The sequence below is a fragment of the Aphelocoma coerulescens genome, chromosome 3 (assembly GCF_041296385.1).
Source record: "Aphelocoma coerulescens isolate FSJ_1873_10779 chromosome 3, UR_Acoe_1.0, whole genome shotgun sequence".
In the NCBI taxonomy this organism is placed as follows: Eukaryota; Metazoa; Chordata; class Aves; order Passeriformes; family Corvidae; genus Aphelocoma; species Aphelocoma coerulescens.
Window position 1 is genome coordinate 38,806,329 of NC_091016.1, and position 14,091 is coordinate 38,820,419.

Genomic DNA, 14,091 nt, shown 5'->3' on the forward strand with positions numbered 1-14,091 from the left:
AGGAGAGGTATTTCTATTTTTTATTCTAGTTTGCTCAAAGTAGGGAGGTAGGTGGTAACCCACAAAATGCTGGCTCCCCAATCATCAAAATTTTACGGTATACATTTTGACAAACAAAGGCATCAGCATTCATTGGTTACAAATTACATAACTTTGCTATTAATTAGTACTCAACCCTGTATTTGCTAGTTATATCTCTCGCTTCTTATGCTAATTAGTCCACAGGTGCAGTTCTTCCTTCCGTTTGAGTCTGGGGTCTGTTTTGAGTAGGTGGTCAATGAGTCAGTGGTCGTGATTGCCCATTGCTGGGATTACCTTTTTCCCAGTTACTGCTCAGTTTTGCTGACTTTGCTCCTTGTGGCTCTCGTCCAGACAGCCCATTCATTTCGGGATTGTCTTCTCTTTAAAACAGAAGATTAACCAAGCATACAACGTCCATAATGTAATTGCTTGATTATAACTGCCCAGATATAGCTACTGACTAACAGCAAAACAAACACTGAAAAGTTTGATTCAGAGCTTGAGGGGCTCGCTATCACTTACGGAACGAACTGGCAGATCTCTATCGAACCTTCGCCACCTTCGCCGCGCTCCTCGAGCATCCTTGCGACGGAGCGTCCCAGCCGCTGGCGGGGCGGGGAGGGCGGGGCGCAGCGCTGCCTTCCCGCCTCCTCCTCCTCCCCTTCCTCCGCCTCCTCCTCCTCTCCGCCCTCCTGTCCCGACATGGCGGCCCCCGCGGAGCTCAGCGGGCTGACGGACGAGGCAGCGTACGGCGCCTGCTCGGAGCCGGATGCCAGCACCAAGGTGGGCTGGGTGGGGGTGACGGGCGCGCCCCGGGGCTGTGGCGCCTGCTCCGCGGCAGCGCCGGTGCCCGCCCTTCCCCGGTCCCCTCTCCGCGCCTCGCCGGGCGGACGTGCGGTGCATGGGGGCCGGAATGGGGCCGGGCCGGCTCCTGGCGGGGCAGCGAAGGGTGACCGGGCACGGAGCTGCTCTGACGGCCTGTCCTTCGGGCAGCCCGGCGCGGTTTGGGGTGGCGGTGGGGGGACGGGGCGGTCGGGCCGGGCCGGTCCCGGTGAGCCCCTGAACCCTCCGTGGCGCCCTCGGCCGGGCCCGCGCCTGTCCTGGCTCTGAGCGAGCGCTCCAGGGCGCTTCGGACAGTCCCTGCCAGGGCGGCACCAAAAAATCCGTCAAAACACCCCAAACGTTTTTACTTTTTATTAGGAGAACCTTGTGATCGCATTTTTTGGGATGTTGTTCCGTTACCTGTGTCAGCTTTTCTACCACTCACTTTTTATCCACTTGGTCGTTCACAAGCCTGTGGTATATAGTTACCCTTGGGCTTCGAGAAAATGTCCTTACAGAATTGCAGGCTGCTTTTGCTGCCAAGATGTAATCAAGCTTGACAGAAGTTCAATATCTGTGCCTTGAAATAATAAAAATAATCAGCTCAAGAGTGTAGGAGGGTCAATATTGAATATTCGTGTGTCTGTTGTCCTTGTGTGTGAAGTTGTTCATGTATGCTACAGCCATATAAAAGAATAATAAACATAAGGATATCCTTCTTTGATGCCTCTGATGATGTATATTGAGTGATACCACTCATGGGTCTGTTCGTTTTAAACATGACGTTACAAAGACATTTATTTAACACAAATCTTTATGTGTAGAATTAGGACAAAAGGTTTTATTTATACTTAATGTAGTTCTCTTTTTTACTTCTGAACTGCTGGGCTTAGGTTCATTACAAACTGGCATCTCTGTTAATACCCATAATTCAATTCTGGCTGATGTATAAAGAATATACCTTTTTCGTCCACAGGATTTCATGTTTCAGCAGACAATGTTAAGAGTAAAGGATCCTAAGAAGTCATTGGATTTTTATACAAGGGTACTGGGAATGACGTGAGTAGAATTTGCATGCCATGATAAGTTTGGGTTTTTCTCCTGTTCTTCTGAAAATAATTTTTTTTTTGGATGTAATTATACTAATTGGTCTAAGTACATAAACAATGCTGGCCCATCAGCTGATGCTCAGTTGGACAGTCTGGCAGTAAGCTGCAAATGAACTAATATTGGCCCTGACTAGAAATTTCTTTTTTTCTTAAATAGGTCATTAATTATCAGTGTATAACTTGCTTACTTCCTCCTCACTGAGCCTGCAGCTGACTGGTAACTTTTATGACTGTGCTTATAATGAGGAGTCATTGTTAAAAATCTTAAGTAAAGTTTTTTGCTAATTCTCAGAGGTGGCTTATGACTACCTCCAGTCACATGAGAACAAGGCAATAAACGGTGATGACAAGGTCCAAGCTCAGTCTTTTGGAGAAGGCTTTTGGGAGGCAGATGCCCTGCAGTAGCCTAACATGTTTATGCTGAGGCTTTTTGTGCATTCTTGGCATTTGAGTTATTTCAAAACAAAGTGCTGTGTTTTTAAACGTCTTGAAATGAGTCCAGACTAAAGTAAAATAAATTACTTCCACTGTAGTGAAAATGTGTGAAAATAAAAATTAAATACCTTGTAAAAATGAAATTAGATTAATTTTGCATGCCTACTTGTTCCAGTTAAATGTCCTACCTAAAAATGTATGCCTCATGTATTTTTAATTTATTAAATTGTCACATCTGAATGGGATTTTATCATTATAAATAGCTACTGAAACTGTAAATGTATATCATCTAAAGGTATGTTTGCTGTGTTCTTAAACTTTGGTGCCAATGAGCTCCCCAGAATGAGTAAGATTCAAAGTAGATCTTTTTATTCATTAGTGAAATTTTAAAGTGGTTAAAGGTTTTCCTGTGAAAATACAGCCAAGTAGCAGAGTGACAACCTCGAGATGCAAGCCGTTGTACTGACTTTTCTATTCATTTACTGGTAGTTTGGGTTTTAAACATCTGATTCTTACAAATTTTGTAGGTTTGTAATGGGTTGTGGAGTGTTTTGATTTGATAGCTTAAAATGTAGCTATTTTAAGGTGTGGATTACAGAAAAGCAAAAATTCACGGAAATAATTTTTCCATAGGGGAAGCATCTTGGTTTATTTGCAAGCAACCTGACTACCCTTATAAATTACTATTTCAAAATAACTTTTGCCATTTAGACTGCTTCAAAAATTTGACTTTCCTACTATGAAATTCTCACTCTATTTCCTGGGGTATGAAGATAAAAATGATATCCCGAAAGATAAAGCTGAGAGAACACCTTGGACCTTCTCTAGAAAAGCTACACTTGAACTGACACAGTAAGTATTTATATAATGAGAGATGACACTTAGTTAACAGTGATTAAACCGTATTGGATAATTGTAAATCTCATTAGATGGAATAAAATTTTAATCATTACTTTAGATACCTCTTTACTGTCATGTAGCCTTACAGTGTGTCTGAGATTGGTTACTTAGAAAGCTTAATCTTCCTCTTTTCAGAGCTCTTTCAAACTGCTAGGTAAACATAAATATGAAATAGTACTTGCCATATTTTATATGCATGCCATCTGGGTCAGTAATTTAGGGAAACCCGATGTGGTTAGACCTTCCTTTGGATGCCCAAAGCATCCTAATAATGGATAACTATTGCTTTTGGAATCTAATCTAAAGGGGTATTAAGACAAAACAGATGCTTCCTGTAAACAGGACAATTTGGTTAATGCTGCTAAATCATTATAATTGTGCAGAAACAATCTCCCAAATGCTGTCTTACTTAACTCCAGGACCTGCTACTCTCATTTGTTGTTCCCCAGTGGTGGGTAGGTACACTGACTTGTGCAGCAAAACCTTCTCTCTAATCTCAATGAGACAGGAGTATTTCTGACTCATACAGATGTAGACCCTAAATACTAGTGTAGGAATGTGAACATGACTGGAGTAGCCCCAAGACTGTCCCTGGAGCCCAATCACTAGGGAAGGTTTTTGTAGTTTAATGAATGCAGCCGACATCTGAATTCTCTGTTTTCTTAGGGGAAACAACTTGCCCTCCCCAAGGAAACTGAACATTTAGGATTTGTTAATTTTGATGTTTTTATTCAATATGTAATAATTACTTCTTACAGCAACTGGGGCACTGAAAATGATGACAGTCAGTCTTATCACAATGGCAATTCAGATCCCCGAGGATTTGGTAGGTCTCTAGTCTTGTGTTTATAGTTTTAAGCTTTGAAATAAAATGTACTAACTCTTGGAAAGAAGGGAACTTGCTTCTCATCCTTTATCTCTCTTCTTTCAACATGTATACTGTGAAAGATGATGAAAATAAATGAACCAATGTGTTTCAGAGTAAGGAGCCATAGTTACACTCTTTATCAAGAATCTAATCCTTTGGCAAGCAAACACATTCTAATTGTAACTGCTGAATGAAGAACACCAGTTGTGCTTGTGTGTTAGATTATCATGGTGTTTAAACTCATTTACGCTTGGATTTCCACTGTATAATCCACTAGTTACCCCTTTTAAGGTAGAAGGACAATTCCATTTGTCTGTAGCACTGAGGATATATGTGTGGCTTGATTTGATACTCTGAGTGCTTCAGAGGTCGCTGCTGTGAAATAAGTTTCACACTTGGTCCAGCCACTTGACATTTAAAGCTCCTGAATTGATTTGTAAGCTCAGGCCTTGCATAGCACTAGTGTCAGTCTCTGCAAAAACATCATTAATGATAAACTCCCCGTGCTGTTAAACAGAGCAAATAAAACAAAATCCTGTTATGGAGCTGTGCTTCAAGGAAGAAAATACAGATAAAACAGTTTGATTGAAAATCTTATTTTTCCTACTCTAAATAATGTTCTTGTGTAAACAACGTAAGACACTTTAACTGTAACATTCCTATTTAAAAGGCATTATCAAAAGACAGCTCCTTGAAGAAGAATGTTAATACCCAAAATGCTCTTCTGGATTTTTTTCTTAAATATAGTCATATCTCATGTGAACTACAGCATCAAATACTGAGCAAACTTTTTCCACAGACCACCCAGCAATACTTAAAATGTACTTCACTCTTTTTACCTTCTTGCACAGGACACATTGGAATTGCTGTTCCTGATGTCTATAAAGCTTGTAAGAGGTTTGAAGAACTAGGAGTGAAATTTGTGAAGAAACCAGATGATGGTAAGTCTTGATCAGAAATGCAAGTAAATTTTTTTTCCTTGGTTTTAATATATTCTATCTAGTAGATCTACCTGCAAAGCTGGGTAATGTGTTTCTAGGAGTTGCCACTGCTTAGAGGTTTCTAGAACCATTTATCCCTGCACTCCCTTATAGAGTGGGCAAAGCTGGCAATAGATCCATCCCAGTAAAAATAATGCATCAGTCTGCTATGTGCCTTCTGTATGCAGCCTGACCTTCAGTAAAATTCATGTGCTGTGTTGATGTCATAGTTTACATGTCATGTATACTGCTGCCTGGAGTTGTTACAGCATTTACTGTAACATGGATCAAATTCACATGGCACATGTGCTTGGCTCTTGTTCTATGAAAATGAGTCAGAAAACAAAATTGTTCCCACCCATTAAAACTGAGTCATTCTTGACTTTTCTGGCTATTTTTATGTAAATCCACCTAACACCTACTATACAACCTACTATTATTATATTTTTAACTGTTCTGTCAGCTTTGGTAGAAATAGCCTCATTAGTCTGTATCATAATTGACTTGCATAATGTATAGCACAAATGTCTAGAGAGTATGTAAGCAAAGAATGTCTATGTGAAAATATCCCAAAATGCAGGAGTGGTGAGAAGTCTTGCATTTTTCAACTGGATTCTCTTTCATGAAAAGACCTCATGAGATTTTTTAGGACTGAGGCATTAAAAAACAAACATGTAATACTAGTAATTGAAAAGAGATTTAAGTGATTTTCATCTTATTCACTGTGTTCTCAGCTGAAGCAAAATAAATATAGCTGAAAGCTTAACTTGATTTCTTGAATTAAGAATAGATCTTGGTATTTCTAGCATTTTAGAGTTTCTGAGCCTTTTTTAATTTGTCCATTTGTTAAACCCTGAGAAGCTTGAAATGAGAGTTGCTGACTTAGAGCTGTGCAGTGATAGGAATGAAAAGTACACAGAAGAACAACCTTAGATTCTACATTGAGAGAATCACGGGAAAGAACTCCTGAAGCAGACAAAGGGTAGGGGCAGAGCAAAAGCTCTTCTTTGAAATTCAAAAACAAAATTGATGCGGCAGGTGCCAAGGAGGAGAAAGTTTTGGGCTTCACATTGTTTGCAGAGCAGGCTGGGAGATCCAGTGTGGAGTTTATTTTCCTGCCTTACTGATCAAACATGTATTCTCTCAGTTGTTTTTGTGACTAGAATATATTAAGAGCTAGGCTGGTTCTGTTACAGTGAATAACTTAATAGAGCAAGTATAACTGTAAGTGTGTGGTTAACACTTTGAAGATAACATGTTAAGCTGTGCTATCCTGATCTACTGTTGAAAACACCTTTTAGGGACCCTGTTTTAATGAATAATATTTTTTTCCAACAGTAAAACTTAAAACAATCCTGTCCTGCATTTCTCTACTTTATGAAGTGATGCAAAATATACTGTAAACCACATCAGGGGTAAAAATGTTATGGTGAAATTTCAGTGTGGAGTCAGGAATGATGGGAGATGAACAGGGCAGAGGAACACAGGATCTTATACCAGCAAATCCAATTCAAGAAAATATGTCAAAACCTCTCCGAAGCAGAAAAATATTTTTCTGAATTTTATGGATGAACAGGGGCATATGCAAAAACCTTCAATCAACAAAAGATGGAATTCCAAAGTGTCTTTCAACTACTGCTTTGTTGAGAGTAGGATCAACAGTTTTGCATACAAAAATCTAATGCTGATTAAAAAACTAATGTGGATGTGTTTAGAATTGTCTGTCTAAATTTGAACTAATTCTCATGCACAAGGAAAAAAGGAAAAATATTTTTCAAAGTAGTCATATTTGACATTAAGAACCAGTCATGTAGTCTTAACTTTTATCTTTTTTTTTTTCCCCCCCAATAGGTAAAATGAAAGGACTTGCATTTGTTCAGGATCCTGATGGCTACTGGATTGAAATTTTGAATCCTAACCACATGGTGACTCTCACTTAGTTCTAGTGAAGTATACTGTGTAAGAGATGCCCACTTTCAGTCTCCTGGAGAAAAATCTGTAACAGTGTTTGTGAAATTTGCTTAATAGAGAGGAATCAGTCATGTTCAGAGTCTCCTTCAAAACTGTCCCCTGGGACCTCACGTGGATTCCTTTTTTCTTGTCCTGTGATGCCACTGCAAATTGTTTCCTGTTAGGAATACTCAGTCATTTTCTGGAAGAGCACTTACACAGATTCTCCACTTGAACATTCATTCTGTTAATATTTCAATAAACACTGTCAAAAGATACATGACTAGAAACTCACTGCATCTCATACTGATTAGGTTTAAACTAATCAACAGCAAATCCTATGTTACTACTGATGAGCATCAACGAGGAGGAAAAAAGAAACTAATTTAGAGTATTTTTTTATGAAGTCAAAAGATCCTGAAGACTTCATGTCCTATCTTGTATACTAGAAAATAAAACATCAGACTGACTTTGACTTGAGTAGTAGCATGCTTATAAAAGTCATAATCTTGCTTACATTATTCCAGCCAACTCTTTTAAGGAGCAGCCTTAAACAGTCTTGCAACAAGAAATTCTGTAATTAAAATAAATCTGCCCAGCAGAAAGAATTCAGTCTTTCAGCTCAGCTCCTAACTGCTGATTGACAGCCAAGAGAAGAGGTCTAACTCACAGTGACCCTTCTTAACACTAGGAAGAACTTGTCCATAATTTTTGTTTCAACAAAAGCCTGGGGCTATATTTGACTTAAATGCTCTGTATATTCTGCCTTAGGAATTTAATGAAAAAGAGTATCTGAAAGAACAGTTTCCTACTACGAGACATTTGCTCTGCCCTCCCCAAACAACCGATGGTACATACCTGCAAACAGCAGGAAAACATACGGCATTTACATGTGTTACTCAAATTATTTGATTTCATGCAGTTTCACATGTTATAAAGAGTGTAAATGATGAGAAGTTTTGAAATTCTTTTTTTCTTCCAACAAGGAAAGAAAAACCCTCTGCCTTGCCTGACTCTGGTTTGAGTAGCACTTAACTTCTTCAGTTATGTGGCTATCAAATAATGTATAGTGTAACCAAAGGCTAACAAATAGTGTAATGGCATTGCAGGTCCCTTCTCAATAAAGCATTGGTGAAAACTACAGAAAATTTGAAAGGACTGTGACCTGTTGCTTTGCTCATTGTTGAATTCTAGATGACTGAAAGGATCGCTGTTTTGCTCCGAGGATTCTTTTTTGAATCATTGTACTCACCAGTGAAATTTCCAGTGGTCCTTTCCTGTGGACTCTTCAGAGACCTCCCTAGTCCACCTGTCTCCTGGACAGTGTTGGGAACCCAGTCCATCGCCCAATACCACCCAGCAGCGAGCTGATCACCTAAAAACTGGGTGAGGCACGCCTCCAGCCCCTCCTGCAGTGTGCTGGCCCCAGACAGTGGAAGGACCCTGGATGAGCCCCCATCTGAGTGGGAAAACCATGATATGGAAAGCCAGTGTCCATAAAGGAGACAGAGGAGTCCTGCAACTTTATTCGAATAAAGGGGGAGAGTCCACTGGGATACACGCCCTCAGGGTTTTCTTTCTCGAGGTTTTGGAGGGCACAGCCACCCTTTATAAATTCATATTGCCCTCTTCCTTTCCCCATTGGTTGAGGTACCAGGAAGGTACAGCCTTCCCAAACTGCCTACCACATAATTCCCCCTTAAACATGTCATTTTCCCCCAAAGTTTCAGGAGTCAAACTGTCTGGGCTCTGTAATAAACCTGTGGCTTGACGTTGGTAGAGACATTAGGAACTATTTCAAAGATACTAACACCCATACCCCCACCCACTGAATTGTTTGGAAAGACATTAGCACACATCTTTCCTATCATGTAGTCCAGTGGATAACTACATTAGTAGGAGCAGGCTGTACTAAAGCTTGTCTGCTTAGTAATCAAATAAAACGCCAAGTATGTTGGCAATCTTGTAGTGACCCTTGGGTTTTTAGGTACTTGACAAAGTGTAGACATGATTGATTATGAGGTAATAAAGACGAAAGTAGTAAAAAAACACTGGCATCTACAAACTAGTTGCAGCAGTATCATGAAGTGGGCACGGTATGGGTTTGGGGTTTTTTGAAAAAAAAGTTACTGCTGCTTGTCATACTGAGAACCAATTTAAACCAGTATTTGCAGATACAAAATCCAAGAATAAACTACTGAAGAAAAACACTTAATGATAAGTCTTTTAACCTGCAACAATATTAAAATATTTTAGACGTAGAAAAACTTTTGAAATTATTTCATGTTTTCACTGTTACAGAGCACTATTTTTACTTCTTCCACGGAAGACTTATTTCCTGCTAAATAAAGCATGGAATTAAATAGCGAGTAGAGTGCTTTGCCTCTCGGACGGTTAAATTTAGCTTCATGCAGTGCAGCAGAAGTCAATCTGATGGTCACGTAGCGACAGGCCCACATTCCCTGTTCCCGCTGGGAGAGGCTCTCCTGGGGCAGGAGGTACGCACACTGTTACCACGGAAACAGGGATTTGAATGTAGCCGAGGAGCAGCGGGCAGGGGCGGCGGGGAAGGTTAAACACCAGTCGGTATTTCACAGTCCCTGTGTCCCGGCCGCCTGCGCTCCATGGCCGGAACAGGAACCCGAGCGGCGGCGGCACTCCCGGGCCCGGCGGGACCGGCTCCCGGTGGCGCCCGCTCGCGCGTCACACGCAGGCCGCTGCTGCCCGCTGACGTCAGCGCGCCGCCGCGTGACGTATGGACGGCGGCAGGGCGGGGGGAGGAGGCCTCGGCGGCGGCGGGGCCGGTGAGTCCCGCGGGCGGGAGGGGCTCGGGGGCCCGGCCCGGAGGCCGAGCGGGGTCCCGAGGCCGCCCGGAGTGAGGTGCTGCTGCCGGCGGCTCCCAGCGGGCGCGGGCAGGGCGACCCTGGGCGGGCCGGGGGAGCGCCGCCGTCCGGCGAAGGCGCCGGGCGCGTTTGGCGGTGAAGCGATTTCACCTGAAGTGCCTTTTTGTGGAGGCGAGGGAGGGGGCGGCCGAGCGGGCGGGGGTCGCCTTCCCTGGCGCCTCCCAGGCTCGGGGTCGGTGGCGGCCCGGGCTACTCCGGGCGCGACCTTGGGCTCATCGCCGGCTCCGGCCGCCGTCTTTGGTCCGCGCCCGTCTCACCTGCCGCCCCCTCGTCCTGCCCCTGGCTGGCTTCTCAAGGCCCTGTTGTGGCTATCTAATTGGAATTTTATTTACTTAAAAATATGAATTCAGTATTCTGACGCTCTCGCGGTACTCAATGTTTTCCCTGGTGCTTTGGTGTCGTAGTAGTTTAACCACTCTGCAAGTTACGCACTACTGTGATTCATTGAAATTAACTCTCAGAAGACGTGTTATCAGACTTTAAAAAACAAAGAAGTTAATGTTAACTTGTTAGCAACCTGCCGATGATCTCGCTTGCCGAGCAGTGCTCTTTGCTCATGCTTTTAAAGCGCAGCACGCAGACCTTCTTAAAGCCCTGTGCTGGAATCACTTAAGTTTGTTTGTGTTTTAGGATTTAATTTGAGCCTCCTCACAATGTAGGTGTATTTGGTGTGCCTTCTGTTACAAATCTGTAAATCAGGTGCTCGAACTGTTCTGTTGGGATGTTTACTCATATTTAACAAAAAAAGACCCCAAGAATTTTCATAAATGCCTTTTGAATATATTGTGATAACACAGGCCAACACGATAATATACATTACTTATAGTGAAGGTATTTACATATTACATTTTGTTTCTCAAAAGCCAGGAGATTTTCATTGTCAAATGCCTGTTTTTGATTTGCAGGATTAAGGTGTGATGACTTTCTAGTTCATGAGGCTACCTAAAAGTATTTTTTTCTACCTCTCCTCCTTTGTTCTCTTAAACATAACCTTTAAAGAAGATTAGAGTGACTCTTATGAGAGAATTCATACATCGAGGTATTATCTGCTTACCAAATTAAATACAGTTTGTTTTTCCTGCTGGCAGATTTGATGGGAAGGTTAACAGTAATTTATACTTGTTGAGGAGACTTATTATGTCGGTTATGTATTTTAGCAAGTAAAGCCTCTATATTTCTGTATTTCCTCACCCTACAGTTTTGTTTCATTTTCCTGTTTATAAAAAAGGCTTGTGCAAGAGAAAGATCTGCAACTGCCTTAAATCTTGTAAAAAAAACAATGACCAGAACTCCCAAAACCCTTAGCTAGCCAAGAACACTTGGAGAATTTTGGCTGTGTAGGGAATAATGTGTGTGTGATACAGTTTGTATAGACCTGGTTTAATTAGGACACCTGTGTGGGAAAATGGTGTTTTCAGGGACGTTAATGCTGTAGCAGGAATGTCAAGATGAAATTTTTGTGGCTTAAAATGAACAAATGAATGGCAATATGTTCTGTGATGGTTAAAAATATGAATGGTCAAAATTAAATTATGATGACTCAGAAAAGAAATTCTATTGCCGTATTCTAATGGTTTTAGAAGTTTTCTCATGAAATTGAAGGTTTCTAAAAGAATTTATTTCCACAAAGTTTGAATTGAGAAATACACATCTCTCTCACTTTCATCATAAGGCTTTGTGCTCATGGTTTCTGATGGTGTGTATTTCATGCATTGTTCCAGGAAATGGTCCAGTTGTTGCTGTGCAGCTGGATGTTGCTGAATAACGTTTCTATGAGCTTGCTGTTCCATCTGTCTGTTGTTCAGAATGGCGAAGAACCCTAATTTCCCGGAAGCCGGGAATCTGCCTACAGGCTACATTCACTGTAGGTCTTCAGACAGCTTCACTGGTGAGTGGACCGATGCGTTTTCTTGAGATTTTAATGGTTTTGTTGTATGCCATTTTAACCAGGTTAATTTTATATACATGTTAATAAATAATCTGCACTAAGGATATTGTTCTTTGTACTTAGCTAAACTTACTCCTGCTCTTCTGTCACAGGAAAGCGTCTGAGCGGAATGTAAAACATTGGCACTACAGCACTTAAGTGACAGGAATGTGTTTGCAGATGAGCAGGGCATAACTTCCCATATGCTTTGAGTCAAAATATTTTTTGGTACTAAATTGCTGTTTCGAATGCTGTGATTGGGTGGTGTGGTTAGTTACCATTAATGTTACCATCTGCTTTCCTTTTAATCCTTTCACAACAGAAGGGTTGGAGATGAGACTTGAAAGTTCTGTGAATTGCACTTACTCCAGCTTTCATATTCTGTATTTATAAAGTCATAGGGGTTGATTATGTTGTTTGTATTTTTGGCTACTAAGTATCAAAACTTTTTTGGTTTTCTCTCAATTTTCACTCAGGTTCAACTTTGTTATTGTTACTTAGAAGTACAAAGGAGCTACTGTAGCAGTGGTTCTGACAGAATTGTTTACACTCAGAATGTTGAAGTATTTACAGAAAATTTCTGTTTCCTGAGTTGTTTGTTTATTGTGCCTGAACTTGGGAGAACAAATTATTTTTTATAAAAAGACATATGTGTATCCATTGGAAATACAAACCATAGGATTTGAACCAGTGGTATGTTTGTACAGTAGTGTTACTGTTATACCTATTGTGTTCTGGGAGTCTGTGGTAATAGACATTGAAACTAAAGTAATACTTTGCTACAATTTATTTACAATATATGAAGTAATTACGATGTAGTGAATTACAAAAAATTGAGATGCTACTCAAGTGCCATTCAACAAACTGAGAACCAATTTTTAGATAAAAGAGCAGTGTAAAAGTATTACATTTAAGAAAATTCCCTTTGTGTATTTCTGATAAAAGTATTATCTTGCTAGGTACAAACTAGAGGATGTAGGAATTAGTTGTTTTAAAGCTATGAAATTATTTGTTCAGTGTTTATAATCCAGACATACTTCATGAAAAAATTAATTCTAGCAATAATCTGTTTACTTGCATTTATTTCTAAAGTTTAGATGGAGGTATCAGTTAAGTAAGCATTCTTCACTCATTTGATATAAAATTTTTCTTCAAATTATTCATGATTAATTTCTTATATTCAATCTTCTATGCCTTGTAGAAAAACAACACTTCCATGTTTCATTGAAGCAGCACTGCTTTTCAGAGGATTCTTGAGTGTTAAACTAAATGAGGGAGGGAAGAGACTGAGTGCTGATCTTTCAATGCAGCTGCGAGTTATTTAGTAAGGATGTCTTTGCTGTTTTGCTGTTGTTGCTGCATTTTGTAGATCTTGTTTTTGCATCCTATAATATGTTACAGATTACTTACTGAGTAGAAATACAAGAAACTGAAAGCTTAGAGGGGGTGACGTTACATAGTATTGCATGCTGCCTTATTGTAATAACTAGGCTGCATTTTTCACATGCTCACTCTTGAATAGCTTGTCTTTCAGTGGGGTCAGAGAAGTGGTTTTGTAGGCCTTAGGACCTAACAAATGCCTTTTCAGACTGTTGCCTTTCTAATGGTGCCTTGAAATCACTGAGAACGCTGTTTTGTTTGTTTATTTCTGTGTCATGACCAAAGCTTCACCAGCTGACTACTGAGGCAGTTAATTAGCTCTGAATACCTCCTGGAAATAGGTTATGGTGCTGGCAACGGGCTTGTAAATGGCATGTTTTTGGACTGCCAGGAAGAGTAAGCACCTGTATTCTCTGAAAGGTTGATGTTGTTTGCTGACAGAAGATGTCAGAGGGAGCTTCAAGGAAGGGTTTTGCCCAAGTTCTTAGCAGCATCCATTTTTTTTTTTTTTTAAATCATAGATGGTACTTTTGAATAACAACTAGAAAAATACATGTTTAGCTATACAGGGAAGTTGTGAGCTCATAGCAACTTGGCACAACTAAAGAGGTTATTATGTTTTACTTCCTCGAACAAGAAATGCACAGATTGCTTTAAGGGTTGCCTGAGTTTGTACCATTAATTAATCCAGCCTAGGAAGATATGAAGTCATGTATTATTTGGTCCTATATTTTGAAGGCAGGACTGTCTCACTGGTCTGCTTTATATGAAAAATCCACAATACAGACAAAGCTTG

At 40.6% G+C, this 14,091-nt stretch overlaps 2 protein-coding genes across 4 annotated transcripts in view; both read left to right on the forward strand.

Annotated features, from left to right (window-relative positions):
* The first annotated feature begins 691 nt into the window (after positions 1-691).
* On the forward strand, positions 692-7,363 carry GLO1 (glyoxalase I). Its single transcript, XM_069009834.1, has 6 exons — positions 692-804; positions 1,820-1,902; positions 3,099-3,239; positions 4,046-4,113; positions 5,007-5,096; positions 6,987-7,363. Exons 1-6 carry the CDS (start codon positions 724-726, stop codon positions 7,073-7,075), a joined length of 552 nt encoding a protein of 183 aa, XP_068865935.1. The 5' UTR covers positions 692-723; the 3' UTR covers positions 7,076-7,363.
* Positions 7,364-8,321: 958 nt separating this feature from the next.
* The window catches only part of BTBD9 (BTB domain containing 9), a 113,894-nt gene continuing 108,124 nt past the window's right edge, over positions 8,322-14,091 (forward strand). The window contains exons 1-2 of one of the 3 annotated variants that reach the window (XM_069009830.1): positions 8,322-9,889; positions 11,710-11,876. In XM_069009830.1, the coding sequence (XP_068865931.1) occupies positions 11,795-11,876 (82 nt within the window). In that variant the 5' untranslated portion in view covers positions 8,322-9,889; positions 11,710-11,794. Of the gene's footprint in view, positions 9,890-9,921; positions 9,966-10,746; positions 11,028-11,709; positions 11,877-14,091 lie in introns of those variants that run through there. The other 2 variants (XM_069009832.1, XM_069009831.1) reach the window with 2 other exon arrangements.

Coding starts and splice junctions, on each gene's coding strand:
- GLO1 (XM_069009834.1), top strand. CDS start 724: ATGGCGGCCCCCGCGGAGCTCAGCGGGCTGACGGACGAGGCAGCGTAC. Junction 805..1,819: donor AGCCGGATGCCAGCACCAAG/GTGGGCTGGGTG, acceptor TTTCGTCCACAG/GATTTCATGTTTCAGCAGAC. Junction 3,240..4,045: donor GCTACACTTGAACTGACACA/GTAAGTATTTAT, acceptor TACTTCTTACAG/CAACTGGGGCACTGAAAATG.